The sequence below is a fragment of the Giraffa tippelskirchi genome, chromosome 3 (genome assembly GCF_054371585.1).
Source record: "Giraffa tippelskirchi isolate mGirTip1 chromosome 3, T2T-mGirTip1v1.2.pri, whole genome shotgun sequence".
NCBI classification, from domain to species: domain Eukaryota; kingdom Metazoa; phylum Chordata; class Mammalia; order Artiodactyla; family Giraffidae; genus Giraffa; species Giraffa tippelskirchi.
This window is the reverse complement of record NC_137277.1, coordinates 27,624,123-27,644,919: the sequence shown is the minus strand read 5'-3', so window position 1 is coordinate 27,644,919 and position 20,797 is coordinate 27,624,123. Positions and strand designations below refer to the sequence as shown.

General features: G+C 53.2%; 1 protein-coding gene across 2 annotated transcripts in view; it reads right to left on the bottom strand.

Moving 5' to 3' along the window:
• Positions 1–15,925: 15,925 nt before the first annotated feature.
• Positions 15,926–20,797, bottom strand: part of NT5M (5',3'-nucleotidase, mitochondrial) — a 33,972-nt gene continuing 29,100 nt past the window's right edge. Inside the window, exons 6-8 of one of the 2 annotated variants that reach the window (XR_014080426.1) lie at positions 19,164–19,436; positions 17,958–18,042; positions 15,926–16,849 (exon numbers count right to left, since the gene is read on the bottom strand). Coding sequence is in view for 1 of the 2 variants with exons in the window: in XM_081583462.1 (XP_081439588.1) it covers positions 19,414–19,436 (23 nt within the window). In the remaining variant the exon portion in view is untranslated. Of the gene's footprint in view, positions 19,437–20,797 lie in introns of both variants that reach the window. The other variant, XM_081583462.1, reaches the window with a different exon arrangement.

Here is a 20,797-nt window from a genome sequence, read left to right as displayed (position 1 = left end):
GGGCTAGTGGTAAAGAACCCATCTGCCAAAGCAGGAGATGCAGGTTTGCTTTCTGGGTCAGGAAGATACCCTGCAGAAGGAAATGGCAACCCACTCCAGTATTCTTGCCTGAGAGATCCTAGGGACAGAGGAACCTGGCAGGCTACACTCCATGGGGTCACAGAGTCAAACACGACTGAAGCAACTTGGCACGCACACATTTGTTGGCTGGGGAAGGGTGGGGAGGTGGTAAAAGTCCTTTCCCACATTTTGTCTGGGGTTATCTCAGGGAGGTCACAGTACTGTCCAAGGCTGAACCGTGTGTAGAAGTGTTGGTCTTTGGGTGGGTAGGATGGAGAAGGTGTAGCTTAGGGAGGTCCTGGCCCCAGTGACCAGGTCTCTGATGATGTTCTGCTCTGTCTCTGGGGCATTAATGCAGCCTCTTTCGGAAAGTCCTTAGATCCTACTCTCCAAGCTACTTTCTGTAAAAAGAGGAGAACATGTTGGTAGAAACCATGCTCTCCCTCCTGCTGAGCAGGCCCCACTTATGGGTTGACACTGGGTGTGTAGGATCCACCTCTCTTCTCCCCTCTGGAAAGTTCACAGTGAGAATCCAGCACCCGGTGGGCGAGGAGCCCTTTGGTTCAGGCAGTGGAAGAAGTGGCCCAAGAGATTCTGGGCTATTTCATTGCTGAGCAGTCAGTAAAGGGAAATAATCCCTGAGCCTAGCTGAGGAAAGGGCTTTCCTCGTGGCTCAGATGGTAAAGAATCTGCTTGCCATGCAGGAGACCTGGGTTCGATCCCTGGGTCGGGAAGGTCCCCTGAAGAAGGGAATGGCAACCTATTCCAGTATTCTTGCCTGGAGAATTGAATCCCATGGACAGAGGGGCCTGGTGGGCTACAGTCTGTGGGCTTGCAAAGTCAGTGCTGAGTGACTAAGCACACATCTGAGAAAAGCCACTTCACTAAGTGCCAGCAGGAGCTTACAACAAAGTTCCTCAATCCTACACGTGTCCAAGGGTGGGTGACATGTTGACGAATCCATAGCTCAACATGCTGGCTCATGGTGACCCTAGTTTATGGCATCCCTGGGTGGGCCCTTCTGGGGTTCCAGATGCCTGTGTCCTGTGGGTCTAGGTGGCTCCAGGTGTCAACAGCACCAGGCAAAGGGACCCCTGGGTTTCTAGGTGAAGCTGGCCCTGGCTGATGGTAACCTCTGATTCCAGGCATCACTGGCCTGTTTATGACCCTGGGAAGCAATGGCTCCATTGGGAGTCCTAGGCAACCTGGGTGCTGGTGACCTCATGGCTCTAGATCCTGGCAGCCTCTGGCACTAAGTGACCGACAAGTCTGTGTGTGGACATCAGCCTGTGCTGGTCAGAGAGAAAGGGTAGGGAGCTTAGCCAGAATTGCCCCCTGCTCCTGGGGGGCAGCTCCTGAGCCTGCATGGTTAAGTCCTGGGCTGCAGGGCTGAGTGGAGCGTCTGAGTGGAGCGTTTTGGAAGCATTTCATCAGGGACCGACCCTGCGCACAAGTTAGTTATTATAAGTCACCGATGGGGCGGGGCCAGGGTGGGGTGGGGTAGGGGGGTATCCCAGCCAGCAGCCTCTGCACTGACCGGTGGCTGAACCCAGGCTGGGCTCCCTGCCCTGGAAGCAGGGCGATGCCTGGGGACGAAAGGCCCCACGTCCTCTCGGCCTGGCCCCGTGGGAGCCTGAGGCGACCTCCCAGTGGGCTCTGCCGAGGTCCCGGAAGGGGCTGCGGCTGAGGAAGGTGGGACCCAGCAGGTCTGGGCAGGTCTGCTCTGCCGAGGCCGGGCCCTCTCCCGGGTGGCTGGGGCACCCCCCGAGCACCCCCCGAGCGAGCACGTCCCGCGTGCGGGCCCCTGCCCGGGAGGCCCGGCTAATGACTCCGCACATTCCGGCCTGCATGGACCCGAGAAATGGCTGAGGGCAGGCCCATTAGCTGGAATTCTCCCAACTGCTCACACATCAGGGTGGAAAAGGGGGGGTAGAAGTGAAAAGTTGGAAAAGAGCTAATTATCGCTTTTATCAGAGCGGGTGGGTTGATGGGTCCTGCCCGAGGGCAGCTGGGGCTGCATTAAAGATTAAACGCCAGGTAGGGGGAGCGAGGCTCTTCATTCCACAGGAGGGAGGCCGGTGGGCCACCCCGTGGAGACCTGGTGGCAGGCGGCGGCCTTAGATCTGTCAGCCGAGCCCCCGGTCCCAGCGCCCACCATGGCCACATTCCACCAGGGGACCCCCCGCGGCGCCCAGCCCTTCCGCCCGGCCTCTGCGGGGAGGGCAGCTGCGGTCTCTCCAGGGACGCGGGGTCGGGGCAAGTCTAATTATCCAATTGGTAGGTTTCCTGGCACCTGTCTTAAGGGGACTTAAATGATTCCTGCACATCACCCGGTGACCTTAAGTGTGGAACCTCCAAGGACTCAGGGTCAGGGAGTCTGATCCTCCTTGTTATTACATAGCAGGAGCCCAGGGCCCAGAGAAGGAAAGGGACTGGCAGTCAGGTTACCTTGCGGTTAGTTCCATGTGGTTGTAAGTCCCTTGAGGATGAGGGCTGCATGTGTTTTTTTTTAAAGAAAATATTTATTTATTTTTCTGAACTGGGTCTTATGGCAGGCAGGATCTTTCTTTGCTGCGCATGGATTCTCTAGATGTGGGGGAAGGTTTAGTTGCTCCACCACATGTGGGATCTTAGTTTCCGGACCAGGAATCGAACCCGCATACCTTGCATTGCAAGGCAGATTCTTAACCATTGGACCATCAAGGAAGGTCCAGGGCTGCATCTCTAATTCTCTTCTTAATACCTAAAGTATGGAGGCTAAAGGAACTGGAGTGATTAGCTTAGAGTAATTAAGGCCAGCGTGACTTCATTATGCCATTGAATCCCAACAGTGTCTGGAACATGCTGGGTGTTCAGTGAACATTTGTTGCTTGTGTGGATGACAAGAAGTTTGTACTTGGGGCTGCCTGGTGGCTCAGTGGTAAATAATCCGGCTGCCAATGTAGGAGACATGGGTTTGATCCCTGATATGGGAAAATCCCACATGCCGTGGAGCAACTAAGCCCACGCGCCACGACTATTAAGCCTGCGCTCTATAACCCGGGAGCTGCAACTACTGAAGCCTATGCACCCTAGAGCCCATGCTCTGAAACAGGAGAAGCCACCATAGTGAGAAGCCCACGCACCACAGCTAGAGAGTAGCTCCAGCTTGCTGCAACTAGAGAAAAGCCTGAGAAGCAATGAAGACCCACCACAGCCAATAAATAATTTTTTTAAAAAATGTTTGTACTTAAGAAGTGTGATGATCATTTGGAACATTCTCCAAATCTTGGGGGCTAACTCACTGGCCATGAAGAGTGGATGAAGGTGAGAACCATGGTCTGGAGTCATCAGAACAAACCAAGGTACCAGTGGGGAGTGAGTAGCTGGATGCCACAGGCAGACTGACTGTAGGCAGTTGGTGTCAAGGCAGTCAGCTGTGCCGATCCTGCTGTGCTAGTCTTCACTGTGTGTGTTGGCAAAGATGTCCACTAAGCCACCTCCACCCCCACAGAGACCCTAGAAGCATGATGTCCCCTATCTGGCCCCACTGGGGGTCCACAGCCCCATTTGGCCAACTGGGCTCTGAGGATCTGCCCTTGCCCAGGAGAATGAATTAGACCCCTTGCTTCTTTCTCTCCTCCTAGCCTCTGGAAGCCAGAGCCTTTCCAGTTTGGTTTCTTCAGGCTTCTAACCTCAACTTCAAATTTGATACTGTTCTTACCTCTCCCCATGATGAGTATATCCTACAAATGACATGTAGGTAAAAACCTGTCCAAGTCAAAGAGCCCTGGCCTTCCCAGCATTTCCCATACACTGTTCCACTGATGTGATCTAGACCAGGCCAGGAGAGTCCCTGTTAATGCCACGGCAAGGGTTGGGTGGGTGGGGTCGGGAATGAAAGAGTCTGAGCAAGAATAGATAGAAAGGATCTACGGTCCATAAAGGACCACAAGCTGAAACTACACTGGCCACACGGGTCTTCTGAGAGTCAAACCAAGAGGATGCTGGATTGCTAGGAAAGATTTGAAGGTAGCAACCTGCTCTTCACTATCAGGTGCTTCTTCAAAAAGCTCAGCTAGTCCTCCTAGCCCATATAACATCTTCAACAGGCCACTTACCACGGTGCTAATTAATCTTTTGACTAATTGTATGAATATTTGATTATCTACCTCCTCCACTAAATTGCAAACTCCATGACTACCAGGATTTTTTTTTTTATTCGTCCCTGAACCCCACCTAGCACCTGGCTTGACACATTGCAAGACTGAATACATATGTGTTGAAGGAGAGAGGGGAGGAGAGAGGGAGGGATGGGGAAGAACTTTTTCAGAACTTTCTCCTTCCAGGAAAAGCAGCTCACAGTCCAGTGTGGGGGAGAGAGAGAGAGGTGGACGCACATTTGCCCACAGTGCAGTGTGGTTGGTGCAAATGGAAAAAAAAATACAGCCCGATGGTGGGAGCTCAGAGGAGAGAGTGATTCACTCTGGGAGCGGTGGAAGTTTTCTATAAGTGAGTCTTTAAGGTGGAGCAGGATGAGTCAGGTGGACAAAGGGAGGAGGGTCATTCTCAGCAGGACTCGATGGGAAAGGCACAGAGGTGGGAAAATGAACCAGATTCAGGAAGAGGTGAGGTGACTCAGCTGAATGGGGCACGGGACACTTCGAGCGGGGCCTGGAGACCTGGACTGGGAGGGTGGGGGAGGTTGAGGAACTCACCTCGAGAAAAACAGCCAAGGATTTCAAGCAGGGGTATAACATGACCAGCTACCAAGAAGTGTAAATGGAGGGCTTCTGAAACTCTGAGGACCAAAATTAACTCTCACTAAACACAGAGACCATTTTGGGACTTTCCTGGTGGTCCAGCGGTTAAGACTCCACTCTTCCAATATAGGGGCCATGGGTTTGATCACTGGTCAGGGAACTAAGATCCCTCAGGCTAAGTGGGGCAGCCAAATTTAATAAATAAAGAAAAACAGAGATCATTTTGTTTAGAGCCAAGAAAGCTCTGGGGTCCCTGAGGCCCCTGCAGAGGGTGATCCTTTGGCTTGTGTGAACGGAGCTCAAAGAAGGGCTGGAACCTGGCAGCAGGGTGAGATGGAGCAATATGAGGATGTTTCAGAGGGAAAGCTGTTGGGCTGAGTAGAAAGGGAGACATTTCCTGCAAATTTCCCCCTGGCGTTCTCTACAGGCAAACTGACATCCTCTTGACTGAACTGACGAACTGGGACAAGAGAAGATTTGAGGCGCCCAGACGAGATCCTGCCCCTGCTTGCGTACCCGTGGGAAACATCTCAGCTCTTGGGCAGTACAGCTGGGAATTCTGCAGAGGCGGGGGAGATCAGGGTGCAGTGTCCCTACCCTGCATACCTGGACACCAAAGACCTTAGATTGAGTTCCGGGTCAGTCACCCTCCACCTGTGACCTCAGCAAGGTGGTCTTCACCTCTCTGAGCCTTGGACTCCTCATCTGCAAATGGAGATGACAAGTCCCTGCTCACCCTGTGAGCTACTGGAGGCTCTCCTGTCTCTCCTTTCTTCATGCTCTGCAGTGGAGACCAAGCGACTTGAACTCCCATCCTGCTTTCCCCTTCTAGTTGTGTGACGCTGAGCAGGTCACTTCCCATCTCTGTGCCTTGATTTCCTTACCTGTACAGCAGTGACAGGGGTGTCTACACCAGGGGGCAGTTGTGGGAATTAAGACGCGGCCTGCAGGGGCCCGGCACACTGCCAGCGCTGAAAGTACTCATCAAAGCCTCTCGATCAGCCCCCTCCTCAGGCTCAGCCCCCTCCCATTCCTCTGCTCTCACTTTTGTCTCTTTCTGGGAGCTTCTCCCAGATTCCCCAGGGCTCCCCCAGGCTGAGGAGGTCCCCAGAGCTTGGGCCTGAGGAAGGCAGGCTTGTGGGTGAGGTCTGAGGAGTTCTGAGCCTTTCATACTGTTCACGGGGCTCTCAAGGCAAGAATACTGAAGTGGTTTGCCATTCCCTTCTCCAAATCACAGCAGATGGTGACTGCGGCCATGAAATTAATAGACGCTTGCTCCTTGGAAGAAAAGCTATGACCAACCTAGACAGCATATTGAAAAGGAGAGATGTTACTTTGCCAACTAAGGTCCGTCTAGTCAAGGCTATGGTTTTTCCAGTAGTCACGTATAGATGTGAGAGTTGGACTATAAAGAAAGCTGAGTGCCGCAGAATTGATGCTTTTGAACTGTGGTGTTGGAGAAGACTCTTGAGAGTTCCTTGGACTGCAAGGAGATCCAACTAGTCAATCCTAAAGGAAATCAGTCCTGAATACTCATTGGAAGGACTGATGCTGAAGCTGAAGCTCCAATACTTTGGCCACCTGATGCGGAGAACTGACTCCTTGGAAAAGACCCTGATGCTGGGAAAGATAGAAGGTGGGAGGAGAAAGGGACAGCAGAGGATGAGATAGTTGGATGGCATCACCGACTCAACGGACATGAGTTTGAGCAAGCTCTGGGAGATGGTGAAGGACAGGAAGGCCTGGCGTGCTGCAGCCCATGGGGTCACAAAGAGTCAGACATGACTGAGCGACTGAACTGAACTGAGCAGAGAAGCCACACCTGTGGCTGATGGAGCTGGACCCCCAACACAAGCGCTAGGACTGGTGGCTCTGCCAGGAGCCCTCCAGGCACAGAATTCCACGATCTGGGACTCTTCTCAGACTGAGAGACCAAGACACAGTCCTCAGTGTGGTTCCATCTGTCATAGGACACTGGGATGGGAGTCTACACAGGGCAAGGAGGCTGAGATTCTAAGACCTCCAGTTCCCTGGAGTCTGGAGCACAGCCGAAGAGGGACCACTCCTCCTGGTGCCCCGCCCCCTCCCAACTCCAGCCACAACCTCTGACAGGCAGGAATCCTGGAAAGCCCACCTGGGGAACTCACAGACTCACATTCTTCCTCCCAAAGCTTCCTCCAGCTGGGCAGCCCTTGCCCCTAGCAGAGCATTTTGGGCAGAGCTGGGAAACCACAAAAATGTTAAGCTGAGATGAAGGAACATAATGGGCTCTAATCTGAATTGACAGTAGCGTGATTAGCCAGCCCAGGGCTGCAGGAGCCAGGACAGCAAGGAGGGAAGGGGAGAGAGGAGGAGGAGGAACGGAGGACAAAGACAGAGAGCAGACACAGGTAGGGCCTCAGGGAGGGAGACTCTGGCGGGGCTGACTGACTTGGTGCGAGAGGGGCTGTCCAGAAATCCGGAGGACAGAGTCTTACAAGAACAGCAATGATAATAATCATAATAGTAGCAGCTAACGCTTCTTTGGAGCCGCAACAACCCAGACTCTGTTCTAAGCTCTCATATTAACGAATGTCATCCTCACGCTGTAGGTAAGGTGTTACTATTACTACCCCGTTGTACAGATGATGGAGAAATTATGCAACAGAAAGGTCCATCAATAAAGAACACCCATCCTAACTACAAGGCTGGGGTCTGGCTGCTCACAGAGGCCGTCTTCTTCCGTCTAAAGGTCAGAAGTCAAAGACCTACCTCAGGAGACAGTGAGATGCAGCTACCACGTACTAGGCTGTATGGGCCCCCCTGTCCAGGGTCTGGAATGGAAGAAAGGATATGTGCTCATAATCACCACTCAGGCATGAATAATGGGAGCCAAGGGAGTACAGGGAGAGGAGGGAGCAGGAACACAGAGGTGAGAGGTCTTCATGAGCCCTTAGGGGTTGAAGGTCAGAGGTTTATGTAGTCAAACAGGAGCTGGAGGCTGTGGCCAGCGACATCTGCTGAAGCCATGATAAAATGGTAGGTTAAGATGTGAGTCCCACTTGGGACTTCCCTGGCAGTCCAGTGGTTAAGACTCCATGCTTCTACTACAGAGGACATGAGTTCAATCCCTGGTCAGGGAACTAAGATCCTGCATGCCCCAGCGGTGCAGCCAAAATAATAATAATAATAATAAGATCTAACTCCCACCTTCTACTGAGGAGAGAGGGGACAGGGTAACCAGCATGGCTTCCCTAGGGTCAAGGCGCTTCCTCTCTGGCCCCCAGCCAGTGGAGACACGCTGAACCCCTCCTGAGCGAAGCACTTCCTGTTGGGCTCAGGCTATCCCACCCTTCAGGGCCCGATTCTGAAGGGAGCGCCCCTGAGTGAGCCTTGCACCCCCACCCCATCCTGCATCTTGATGGCGTCACCTCCTGACCATCCGACCTCCCTGGAAATCAGATGTTCACAATTTTATTGATGTCATCGTGGGTTCTATGTCCGGGATGCAAAGAAGGTTTTGGTTATTCTTACTGGGCTCTCCTGAGATGGAGGAAATGGTTTCCTTCCTGTGCAGGGGAGACCTAAGCAGGCAAGCAGAGAACATTTGAGGTAGAGGGGGCTCTGCTTTGGAGCCAGCAAGTGGCTAAGAGGCCGCCTCGGGGTGGGGTGGGGGATGTCAAAGTCTGATCACGTGATCTCATGAAGGTTCCTTAACCCTTGTGCACCTCAGTGTCCTCATCTGTGAAATGGGGACAGTAATTGTAGTACCTCGCTCCTGGGAGGGTGGCTGTGAGGATGAGGAATTCATTCGTGCATCGCTCATGCTCACAACACTGGTTCGAATTGCTATGCTATGTACTACCTTGGGCCTGCGGCTGGGAGGGGGCAGAGTCCTTTCTCTTCCCAGCTTGGGAAGGTCTCCTGCTCTGTGACATGAGATGAAACAACCTGGGCAGCCGTCCCCTGATTAGACAGCTTGGATTGGTTTTGGTGCTGTGTCTGAGGAGGAGCAGATGCTAGAAGAGCCATGGCCTCCCCACAAACACAGCACCCTGAACTCAGGCCTTCTCTGTGCTTTCCTGCCCCTGGGGCTGGATCCTCATAAACCAAACCACGCTGCAGCAGTGCCTAGTATCTGTTGCCAGGAGACCCCCAGACACCCAGGAGTGTATCAGAGTCAATGGCAGCATGAGGGCCCCTTTTCCCTAGCCCCTGCCAATGGCAGCAACCATAACTGGGGAATAATAACAGCAATGGTGGGTTTCCCTGGTGGTCCAGTGATTAAGAATCTGCCTGCCAATGCAGGGGACACAGGTTCCATCCCTGGTCCGGGAAGATCCCACATGCTGCAGAGCAACTGGGCCTGTGTCGCACAGCTATTAAGTTCATGCTCTAGAGCCCAGGAGCTGCAACTACTGAAGCCTGAGCGCCTGTGCTCTGCAACAAACAAAGCCACTGCAATGAGAAGCCCTCCTGCAGCAACTAGAGGGTCGCCTCCGTTTGCCACAACTAGAGAAAAGCCCGTGTAGCAACAAAGACCTGGCACAGCCATAAATAAATAAATAAAATTAAATAAAAGCAGTGGCTATAATACATTAAACACATCCTGTGTGCCAAGCACTTTCTAGAAACACCCTGTAACGCTCCCGATGACCCTGCAAGGTTGGTTTTATCACCCCATGCCGTAACATTTCTGTTGACACTTGCATCTCCCATCCCCTCATACCCTCATTTGGCCAAGACCCCATGAAGCTTCAGGCCGAAGCTGGGCTATCACTTATCTGCAGTCTTGTCTCAATTCCCCTCAGCCAGGTCTGCTCACATCACCAACACGGTTCCCATCAGCAGCCTGTACTTACCCCTTGTTAACCCTCATTACACTTAATTTTTATTCTATTTTAAATTGTATTCATTTAGGGGGTAAGCAATGCATTTACATGATGCAGAATCCAAAAGCCACAACAAGGGATGCAGGGAAAAGTCCTCCTGCTCTCCTACCCCTGTTTCCCCACCACCAAGTTCAGCCGCCTGGGGCCCAGAGCTGTCAGCTTCATCACACCGAATAGTGATGACTTGTTTATCTGTCTTTCATGCTTTAGGAACAAGGACTGGGCCTGCCTTATTAACTGCTTCATCCCCAGGGCCTGGCACAGTGCCTGGAATATAGTAGAAGTTCTGTGTATGTAATCTCTCTCTCTCTCTTCGAGAGATACCAATAGAGAAATTTTTGTTTCTGTTTCATTTTCATGAATGAGACTTGGAGAAGAAAGTTAACTTGGCTGTTTGGCTCTAACTCCCAAGGCAGTACTTGCCCAAGGACTCTGTTTATCTGACTTTTTTTTTTTTTTCCTGGCCATGCCACATGGCTTACGGGATTTTAGTTCTCTGACCGGGGATTGAACCCAGCCCCTCAGCAGTGAGAATGTGGAGTCCTAGCCAGTGGACCTTGAGAGAATCCCCTGCTTATCTGATTTATAAAGACCACCTATCCCTTTTTGGATATTTGACCATCCTCTGTGAAATGATTTCATTTTTTTACGTTTAATTTTTAAATTGGAACAGAACTAGAACCCCTCAATAAATTTCACAAAACGAAGAACCATGTTTCAGGAAACAGCAGGTCATCATACTTCAGAAGTCCCCCTGATCCTGCCCAATACTGGCCCCAGAGTCAGGAGGTTATTGCTGCAGCTGCTGCTGCTCACTGTGGGCCTCAGCCTCCTCATCTGTAAAGTGGGAAAGGGCCCATTAGGTCTGAAGTTCTATGGATTTTTGATATCGTCTCTATTTTTACCCCTTATGGCTGATGCTGCTTTGTGCCGACATTAAATGAAATGATAGCTGTAAAAGCCTTTTTAAAATATGTATTTGTTTATTTATTTTGGGAGGCTGCGCTGGGTCTTCGTTGTTGTGTGAGTCCTTTCTGTAGTTGTGGCAAGCAGGGGCTATTCTTCGTTGCAGTGCGGGGGCTTCTCAGTACTGTGGCTTCTCTTGTTGTGGAGCACAGACTCTAGGGCGTGCAGGTTCAGCAGTTGCAGCTCCTGGGCTCTAGATTGAGGGCTCAGTAGCTGTGGTGCCCCAAGGCATATGGGATCCTCCCTGGACAAGGGATCGAACCCACGTACCTTGCATTGGCAGGTGGACCCGTGTCCACTGTACCACCGGGGAAGTCCTGTGAAAGCCTTTTGATTAACACTAATATCTGATACCAAGACAACAAATGCATGACGCGGGTCAGGACCAGCCGATCTGCCCATGTCCCTAGCTCTGGCCCAGGTCAAGGGTCAAGCACACACAGCCACCAGTCGTCCAAAGAGCTGGAGGGAGAAACAGGAAGGAGAAATTGATCCTGGGGAAGCAAGTGGAGCGGAGCCTGAGGACCACCTAGGGGAGGGTGGGTTGGCCCCGGCACCATGTTTACCATGGGACTGGCAGGTGGCTTTCCATCTGGATCAGCTCGTGCCCTGCCTGGGGACTCAGCGAGCAGCCCTCGTCTTGTTCAGACTTTTCAATGGCCTTGTTCCTGGTGGTTGAGGCAGCCAGGAAGTCCAAGGGTTGGGGAGGGGAGGCAAGAGAGGATGAGGGGAAGGAAAAGGAGGAGAGGAAAAGGCAGGGAGCTTGGCTAGTGAAGAACCAATGTATCCAGGAGGCACATGGTGCCAGGAAGCCTGCTACTGCAGAGGGAAAGTGAATGGGGGAACAGTACAGAGTGCAAGATTCAAACCTTCATTTGTTCATCTTTTCATTCACTCATCCAATAAAATGAAGGATGCCCATGTTGTGATAATTGCTATTCAAGACACAAGTGTAGGCAAAATGCTAAGAAAATGTTAAAAAAAAGGAGCAAATAACTGTTGGGTGGGTGGCAGGAGTGGGGAAGTTAGGAAGCAGGCACATTTCACTGAAGATATTTAGGTCAAGCCATGAAGCAAGCAAAGAAAAAAAACAGCTCCCAAGTCCTCCCCAGCTCTGCGTCCCATTTCTTCCCAGACCTCTAAATCCCAGGCGGGTTGTTGCCCTCACTGGGTTTGAGCCTAAGCACTGCTATATACTTGCTGTGTGACCTCAGGGAAGTGATCTAACCTCTCTGAGCCTCCGTTTTCTCAGCTGTAATGTAGGGATGACATTGGAGGGTTGGAGGGTTGGAGGGTTGTCATGAGACTTAAATATGACAGTGCATGAGAGTCACAGGCCCGGAAGGTGATGCCAGTCAAAGCACCAGCAGCCCTGAGGCAGGCATCTTCCCTGAGGTCTTGCCCATTCCCACCAAAGTCCCATCAGGTCTGCTTTGGTGTTAGGAAGTCCCGGCACCTTGCTCGTGCCAGCAGGAGGACCTAGGCTCCTCCTTGAGCCCAATTAAATGTCAGCAAGATCGATCTTCTTTTCTAATTATGTTTTTGTGTCATATCCCCTGGAGGAGGGTATGACAACCCACTCCAGTACTCTTGCCTGGAGAATCCCCATGGACAGAGGAGCCTGGTGGGCTACAGTCCATGGGGTCCCAAAGAGTTGGGCATGACTGAGCAACTGAGCACAGGCACAATCACTGTGTGCCAAGCACTGCTTGAGGTGATTAGACTGTACATCAGTTACGTTAGACTGTATATCAGTCATGTTGAACTGTATATCAGTTACATTAGACTGTACATCAGACACATTAGACGGTACATCAGTCACATTAGACCATATATCAGTCACACTGGACTGTACATCAGTCACATTAGACTGTACATCAGTTATTGGGACTCCCATGGTGATTAGACTGTACATCAGTTACATTAGACTGTATATCAGTCACATTAGACTGTACATCAGTTACATTAGACTGTACATCAGTTACATTAGACTGTACATCAGTTACTGGGATTCCCATGGTGATTAGACTGTACATCAGTTACATTAGACTGTACATCACTTAACGGAGCTCCTACAGATGGAGACAGAGCAAACAGCCCTCCAGGTGGCGTGGCCTGAGTTTCGCCATGCACACACAGACTTGGGTTTTGGAAGGTGCCCTCTGGCTGCAGGTGGAGGACTCAGGTATGACCTCATCCTCAGGCCTGGGGGTGGGGGTGGCCATGGACGTCTTTGCCATGTTAGGGAGGCAATTGACATCAGCCTCTCCTCAAGGTCACTGAGATGGAAAATGGAGGAGGACGTGGCCTGGGAGGCAGGCAGCGAGTTTTGCTTTGGACATGTGGAATCTGAGAAGCGGAGATGTGGGTGAGGGGGCAACTGGCCAAAGCTGACCTCCAGAGAGATGAGGGAGGGAGCAGGAGCCCCACACCTCCTTAGCAGAGCTGCGGGAGTCAGACCTCTGGGCCCAGGTCTGCAGCCTGGCCCAGTGCCCCAGCACCTCTGGGAGGCGAGCTCATGGGGCCATGTGGATGGGGAGGCCTGTGCTTCCTGACTGTGCACCTGAGAGAACCCTTCCTGGGCCCACTGCCACTGCTCGCAGAAACGAAGTGGGACTCGGTCTCCACAGGACTGCCCAACTGGGCACCAGGGGCCCAACAGGTGTGTTCATAGCAGCCCCACATGGGGATACCGCCCACAGCAGCCACTGGGGTGGGAAGAAGACTGTGCCTCTCGACTGCTTGGGCTTGGGAAAGAGAATGGAGAGAGAACCAGAATGTCCAGATCTGCAGAGTCCGAAGTCAGAGGGTGGTGCCCCTGGGAGAGGGGTGATGTCTGTATAGGGGTGCTGGTGGCATGAGGACACCCCCTACCTGTGTCCAACTCTGTGAGAACAGATCTGAGATGAGCCCAAACCCCATCCTCAGGCCTCCACCCCTTCTGCCCAGGTCACCCTTGTGCAGCCCAACTAGTCTGACAGGCTTCTACACATCCCACGCGGGGCACTCCTGGCCCCACCCAGAGGGGAGGGGGTGCAGGTCTCTGCATAAGGGACTATGAGACCCCCGTGCTCCCTGCAGCTCTGGGAGTGGAGGAGCCTGCTTCGTGCTTGCCCTTGGAAATGTTTGTCATGCTTCAGCCACCTCAGGCTGAGCGATGGGAAGAGCAGGAGCCCTGAGTTTCTAGGAGACCGAGGCTCTGGGGCAGGGACTGCGACCTGGACCACACCTCTGTCCTCAGGCTCCCAGTATGTCCTCTCCATGTAGCCCTGACTCACACTGGACAGGGCAGGAGGAGGAGGAACTAGCTGCCCGTCACATTCGAGCCGCTGCACAAGCCTTGGGGCACTCTGGGTCCCCTCTTGGGGCCAGTTTCCTCGACTGATGACACACCTTTCTAAGGGCTATGTGGCAATCCACACTGGCCCCCTGGCTCTTTTCTAGAACAAGCCAGGCTGCTGCCGCACTGCCTCAGGGCCTTCGCATTTACTATTCCCCTTCCTGGAATGTCGTTCCCCCAGATAGGTGGCACCCCTACTCTGTGCACGTCACCTTTGCTCAAATGCCACCTTCTCTGGGAAATCTGCAGAGTTCCTGGCGAGGAAACTCGTCCCTTGTGGGTGGCAAATTGCAAGGCAGGAAGTACAGTGAAATTCCACACTTGTACAAAGCATTTCTAAGCCTGACTGTATAAGTTTGCAAGGGCGTAGAATATAGTCTGGAAGAACATACACTAAGCTGTGTTAACTGTAGTTCCTCTTGGAAGTGAGGCTGGGAATTTTCTAGATATGTTTGGGTCCTTTTGCAGTATTTGAGTGTTTTTAAGAAGATTAGTCCCTTGTCACTTTTTTAATTTAGAAATTTAAATCAGGAGTGTGCTCCTGCCGGTCATGGAATCTGTAATCCGGTCCTCACGAAAGCCCCACGGAAGTGGAAGTTGCATCTGTCACCCATTTTACAGATGATGGAACTAAGATACAGAGGACCCTGAAGTCATAAGGTTCAGGGCTGGGATCCACCAGGTCTGGATTCTTAGCCACGCAACTTCCTTTCCTCACAAAGGAAGACAAGGGGCATTTGACTCTGGTTTTTAGCACCAGAAACTGTTCTTCCAATAAAACTCTGGCTGGAAGCCCAGTTCATAAAATGGGAAGCAGAGGGGCCGCTCTGGTGCAGAAGTGAGGCCGAGAGCCTCTGGCTCTTGGACCTCTGCCCCTCATGATACCCCAGCACCCAGGGGATCCCAGGACCCTAGCCTGCAAGTTGCCCAGTGAGGTGACTCTGAAGGCCAGGGTTCTAGCAGTACTGCTTCTGCTGAAAGGGACGAAGACAGAAATGTGTTATGGGGTCATGTAACCAGGTGAGGAGTCATCTTGCTTTAGATAAGACTGCCCTCAATTATCCTGAACCATGGTCCCCATGGAGAGCTTTTGTGTGAAAGACTCACTTAGCCTACTTTGATTTCAAAAAAACCCCCAAAACTACCCGAGACCCTCAGGAGCTGCCTGGAATAAATGCAAGCCCTCACCCTCCCAGCCCTCATTAGAACAGGCCCCAATCTCCCCTTGTTTCCTTTGCTGCTGGGCCTCCAGCAGTGCTGGCACAGGGCAGAGGCCCAGTGATTCTTGTCAAATGAACGAATGACTGAATGAATGAGTCAATGGATGAATGGACAGACCAGGGCTTAATTGGTCAACCTTCTCGCAAACAGACATCAACACAGAGCCTTCAGCCACACTGGCTTTGAGATTTGAGTAACAAATCAAGATGAAGCATTGTACTGGATTTGGGGCTTCCCTGGTGGCTCAGTGGTAAAGAACCCAACTGCCAATGCAGGAGCCATGGATTCAGTCCCCGGTCCAGGAAGATCCCACATGCTATGGAGCAACTAAGCCCGTGCACCACAACTACTGAGCCCAGGAGCCACAACTACTGAGCTGACATGCTGCAACTACTGAGCCCACATCCTGCAACTACCAAAGCCTGTGAGCCCTAGAGCCTGTGCTCTGCAACAAGAGCAGCCACAGAAATGAGAAGCCCAAGCAACACAAATAGAGAGTAGCCCCCACTTGCCTCAACTAGAGCAAAGCCCATGGAGCAACAAAGACCCAGCACAGCCCAAAATGAATAAAACAAATAAATAAAAGAAAAAAAAAAAAAGAAACACGGAGGCATGAGGGAGACAGCAGGTCACAGGAGAACAGCAGACTTTGCTGCTACGGCGAGGGCCACCGTGTACGCTAAAATCAGTGGGAGAATGTTTAAGGAGAAGCAAGATCTGCATGGTTGCAAGTTATTTCTCCCCAAATATTTATTAGTTACAGATGAAAAAACAATAATTCTATAATACAGAGACCTGGAGGACACCAGGGTCACTAGTGGACAAGGTTGGGATCCCCAGCAATGGCATGAAGTGTCATGTCCCTCCTGACATTTTTTGCCATTTTTCTGATAATACACAGCCTCCATACAATCCTTCGAAAGCATCAGACAGACCCCAGTTGAGTAACGTTTTACAAAACACCTGGCGAGCGCTTTGAAAAGTAAAGTTCATGAGAGAGAAGGAAAGACTGAGGAGGCTTTCCAGGTCCGAGGAGACGGAGGAGACGTGCAGCCAAGGCCACCGAGATGGGGCAGAACACACACACACAGGGCTCAGCTGACCTGGTGCTTAACCAACTTAAGACAACAAAAGCATCTCCACTCAGTTCTGGAGATCAGAGCCCAACACGGGGGCAGATCTGTGCTCCTGCCAGAGCCCGTCGCAGCCCTGTGTATTGGGGGATCTGTTTCCTGCCTTTTCCCAGTGTTCCTTGACTGTTGGCCCCTCCTTCATCCTCAGAGCCCTCTGACCTCTGCTTCTGTCCTCACCTCTCCCGCCACCCTGACCCTCCTGCCTCTCTCTTACAGGGCCTTTGTGACGGCACTGGGCCCACCTGGATTGCTGGGCTACTCACCCCATCCCAAGGTCCTCGCCTTGGTCACATCTGCAAAGTCCCCTTTGCCAGGTTCAATCACATATTCTTGGTCCCAGAAACTCTTGACGGGCTCACGCTGGGGTTAGGAAGCCTGCCTTCCAGGGCACGGATGGGGAATCCAAGGCCTGCTCAGCCCTGGTCGTGGAATGACCCCCAGGAGACCTGCGTACACTCTTCACGTGGCAGACATGCACCTGGAGATGTGCAGACAACTCTTCAGCCTCGCTGGACCCTGTGAGTCAGGTGAATGAGCCCATTTTACAGATGAGGAGACTGAGTCTTGGCAAGTGGATTTGCACAAAGTCTGGCAGGGGGTCGGGGTAGAGCTGAGTCAGTGTCCCTGCACTTTCCTGACAGTGTGACTGAATTACTCAATTCCGTGCCCTCTGCACACAGGCCCTCCGGTCCCCAGAGGATCCTAGTTTCCCTGGCATGGTTACTTCCCTTCACACCTGCAGAGACGGGTGGGGGAGGGCAGGTGGGTGTGTCCTGCACCTGGGCATTTTCCACCAGAACCCAAGCCCGGCAGGTCTCAGTAACGGCCCTCCACCGTGGGGAGTGGACTCAGGTCTGCATGTCTTGCTTCTTCTCTCCTTCCTCAAGATGCATTTGGCAACAGCGCCTGAGCCCCATCATCCTTCCTCCAGCCCCCTACCTCAGCACAGCATATCCCTGCAGATGGATGCCAAAGATCAGCAGACAAACGTGAGATAAGGTGAGCTCTGAGCCAGCCGGACACGGAACCTCCCCTGACACAGCCAGAGTTACATCACTGGGATGGGCAGGTGCTCCCCACCAGTCCAGTCCAGGAGGGGCTGGGGACATTGCCTCAGTCTGGCTCCTTCCACCTGTCTCCGCCTCCAGTGGCCCCTCCACTTCCCTCCTGCCTGTGAGGTTCCCTGGAAAATTCTGTGTGAAGAGGGAGTCCCGAGGGGGGAGGGTGTACACCATCCAGTCTCCACCCAGTCACACCCCCGGACAGGGTAGGAAGCAGCCCAGAGAGGGGACAGCATCGTCCAAGGTCACTGGGAAGTGGGCTGTCCCTTGAAGACCCAAAAGGGGACACCCTGCCTGGTCATCTTCCCGTCTGACTCCGGGGAGCCTCTGGAGTGTCTTCCTGGGAGAACCGCAGTTGGGGGAGGGCCAGACAGGCATCTAGTGTCTGCAGGGACCCCCACCCATCCCCTGAATTGCCCTGTTTTGTCTTTCCAGAACCCAGGACTCCTGGTTCCTAATCCACACCACCCGCCGTGCTGGAGAAATGTCAAGAACATAACAAACACCCCAGTCCTGCTGCCTCGGCTGTCATACAGGTAGAGGGGTGACCCGGCCACACCCACCTGGCCTCCAGCGTTGTAGCTTCCAGCATCTCTGAGTGACTTGGACACAGTGGTTACCAGCCTCCTTTCCATAGCCTTGGGGGTCCTTAACACAAGCAGGAGCAGGAAGGAGGTGGGAGGACAGGAAAAGTCCTATGAAGGCTGTCACATCCATGTCTGTCATGTCCATTTCAGCTTCGCCACAACCCCAGGAGGGGCTCTGCCCCTTTTCTGGACAGGAGACTGAGGCCCCAAAACCCCCACACCATTCATGGACGTGTGCTAGGGGTTCCCTCTCACCCTAGGCCTCCCAGGGGTGACATCTGGGGTGACAGCCAGGGTGTTCAGGGTTAGGAGGGGGAGGTGGGCTCAGAGCCCGTTGGGTGCTCAGGCCTGAGCCAGTTCACACCTCCTGGACCCTCAGCCCCTTTGTCTATGAAACGAGGAGGATGGTGCCCACTGCCCAGGTCATCAGGAGAGTCAGTCCCAGGCACAGGCCACGCCAGACACCCTGCAGCCCCGGCCTGAGTTGTGGTCTCATCTGGGGTCATGGTAACCCTCTGGAAGACCATGGGCCTGACGCGGGCTGGCCTGACAGAGCCCAGCCACCCGGAGGCGGCCACTCTCCTCGGGTAGCTGGTCTTGAAGCCCCACACTCATCTGGGACCACGGCTGGGGTCTGGCAGGAGATGGAGCTCACACGCAGCAGGTAACTGGTGGGGTGGAGTATGATGGGTCTGAGCACTGTCAGAGGAAACCAATGCCCAGGGCTGGCAGAGTGGAGGCTGTTGCCACCCCAAGGTTGCAGGGCAAGGAGGGGGGCAGACCCTGGAGCCCAGAAAGAGCCATCAGACCCTGGTCTGACAAGGGGCCCCCATGCTCCTTCCTCCTGCTGGTCTGTCCCACAGGCAGCCGGAGCATGGTGGGAAAGGGTGGTCGTCTGAGCAGGCAGGGGGCAGGGCAGGGGCAGAGCCTGGACCGCGGGGGTGAGTGGGGGTGGCACCTGCCCTCACTCCTCTTGGCTCTGGGGGTCCTTTAACTTCCCTGCCCACGGAGCAGGTGGCTTTTCCCCGCAGTCAGCGTGCTGGCTGACCTTCTCCTCTGCCCACCCACCTCCCCCCTCCACTGGAGTGTGCGATGGTAACTGAAAGGCGGCAGCAGGCACATGCCCTCTGGGCACAGAGAGTGGGAGGAGGCGGTGGTGGGTGTGCTGACGAAGGCTCTTACCAGCCACTCAGCAGCAGGCAGAGCAGGTGGGGGGCTGCAGCCATCCTCAGGCCGCCCTGAACACCTGATGCTTTGTGTGGACACAGGAAGTCCGTTTTTCCAGGCATATTTTTAGAACCTCGGTTTGGATGGTTTGTTCTTATTCTGGCCACTCGGGCCATTTTCCCAGCTGCTTCAGATACATCGTCAAAGGTGGGCAGACCAGCTAGACCCAGTCGTCAGTCGCTCTCAAGCCGGTGTGTCAGGGAACTCAACTTGGTGCTCTGTGACAACCTAGAGGGGTGGGATGGGGTGGGAGGTGAGAGGGAGGTTCAAGAGGCAGGGGTTCATGTATACTCATGGCTGATTCACGCTGTAGTACAGCAGAAAACAACACAACATTGTAAAGCAATTATCCTCCAATTAAAAAAAAAGCCCATGTGTTCCATGTTGGTGCATCGAGGACAGGGCTTGCTCCTGCCTTTAGTCTCCTCCACCATGTCCGGTCCCAGCCCAGGGCACATACCAAAGGCTCACCAGTCTCAGTGGCCCCACGGGCTGAGCATGTGGGCCCCACCCTCAGAGGTGGGGATGTTGACTGTGGTTTTGCTAGGCACCCATGATCACGGTGAGGAGCCATTGCCAGTCTCTGGGTCCTTCCACGATGCCCCCAGCCTCACAGTCTCACCAGAGCTGATCTCAGTCTGTGTCCCCAAGAGTCGACCACCCCCAGGGCCGCCATGGACAGCTGCATGGGTTGTGCACTGCCCCAAGCGTCCTGCCCTTCCCACTCCCCACACCACACCCCCCGACAACAAGGGCCCCAGCCAGTGCCCTTGGCCCCTCTGACCCCTGATCTGGGCACTCTGTCTGGCAGACACTTGCTGAGACCTCCTCTACCGTCCACACCGAGAACACTTTCCCTGCTTCCTTCCCAGATACACAGCTCTTAATAGACTCTTCTGTCTCCCAAAGCTGAGACTTAAGTGAGAGCCCAAGGTTCCCCAGGGAAGAGCTTTGTCAAGATTAAGACCCAGGACCTCAAGGCCCTGCTCCTCCTCCAGAAACAAGCTCTGCTGGCCTCTGGGACAGGTGGCCAGGAAGCGAAGGGCACCCTGGACGGGGCAGTGACCTCGCCCAGGTTGCCTGGCCCTCAGCCTCAGTGTCCTCATCTGTAAAATGGAAGCACTTGTTCATGGATGTTCAGTGCAGTGCTAGTCACAATAACCAAAAAATGGAAGCAACCCACGTGTCCATCAGCAGGTGATGGACAAACAAAACACGGTCCATGCGACAATGGGATGTTACTCAGCCACAGAAGGAATGAAGCACAGACCATGCTGCAAAGTGGATGAAACTGGATTATGCTCACGACAGGCCACACGTGCACAATTCCATCTACGTGAAGTGTCCAGAACAGGTAAGTATGCTTCCAGACAGGGGCCAGAAGAGGGGTGGTGAAGAGGAGCTGGTTCCCTTTGAGGGTGGTGAACATGTTCTAAAATTGATCATGCTGATGACTGTGCGACTCTATGAATGGACCAAAAGCTGTTGATCTGCACATTTTAAATGAGTAAGTTGTATGGTTGGTGAACTATTTCTTTATAAAGCTGTCACAAAGTGGAAATGCTAATAATAATATCTGTCTCTCAGCA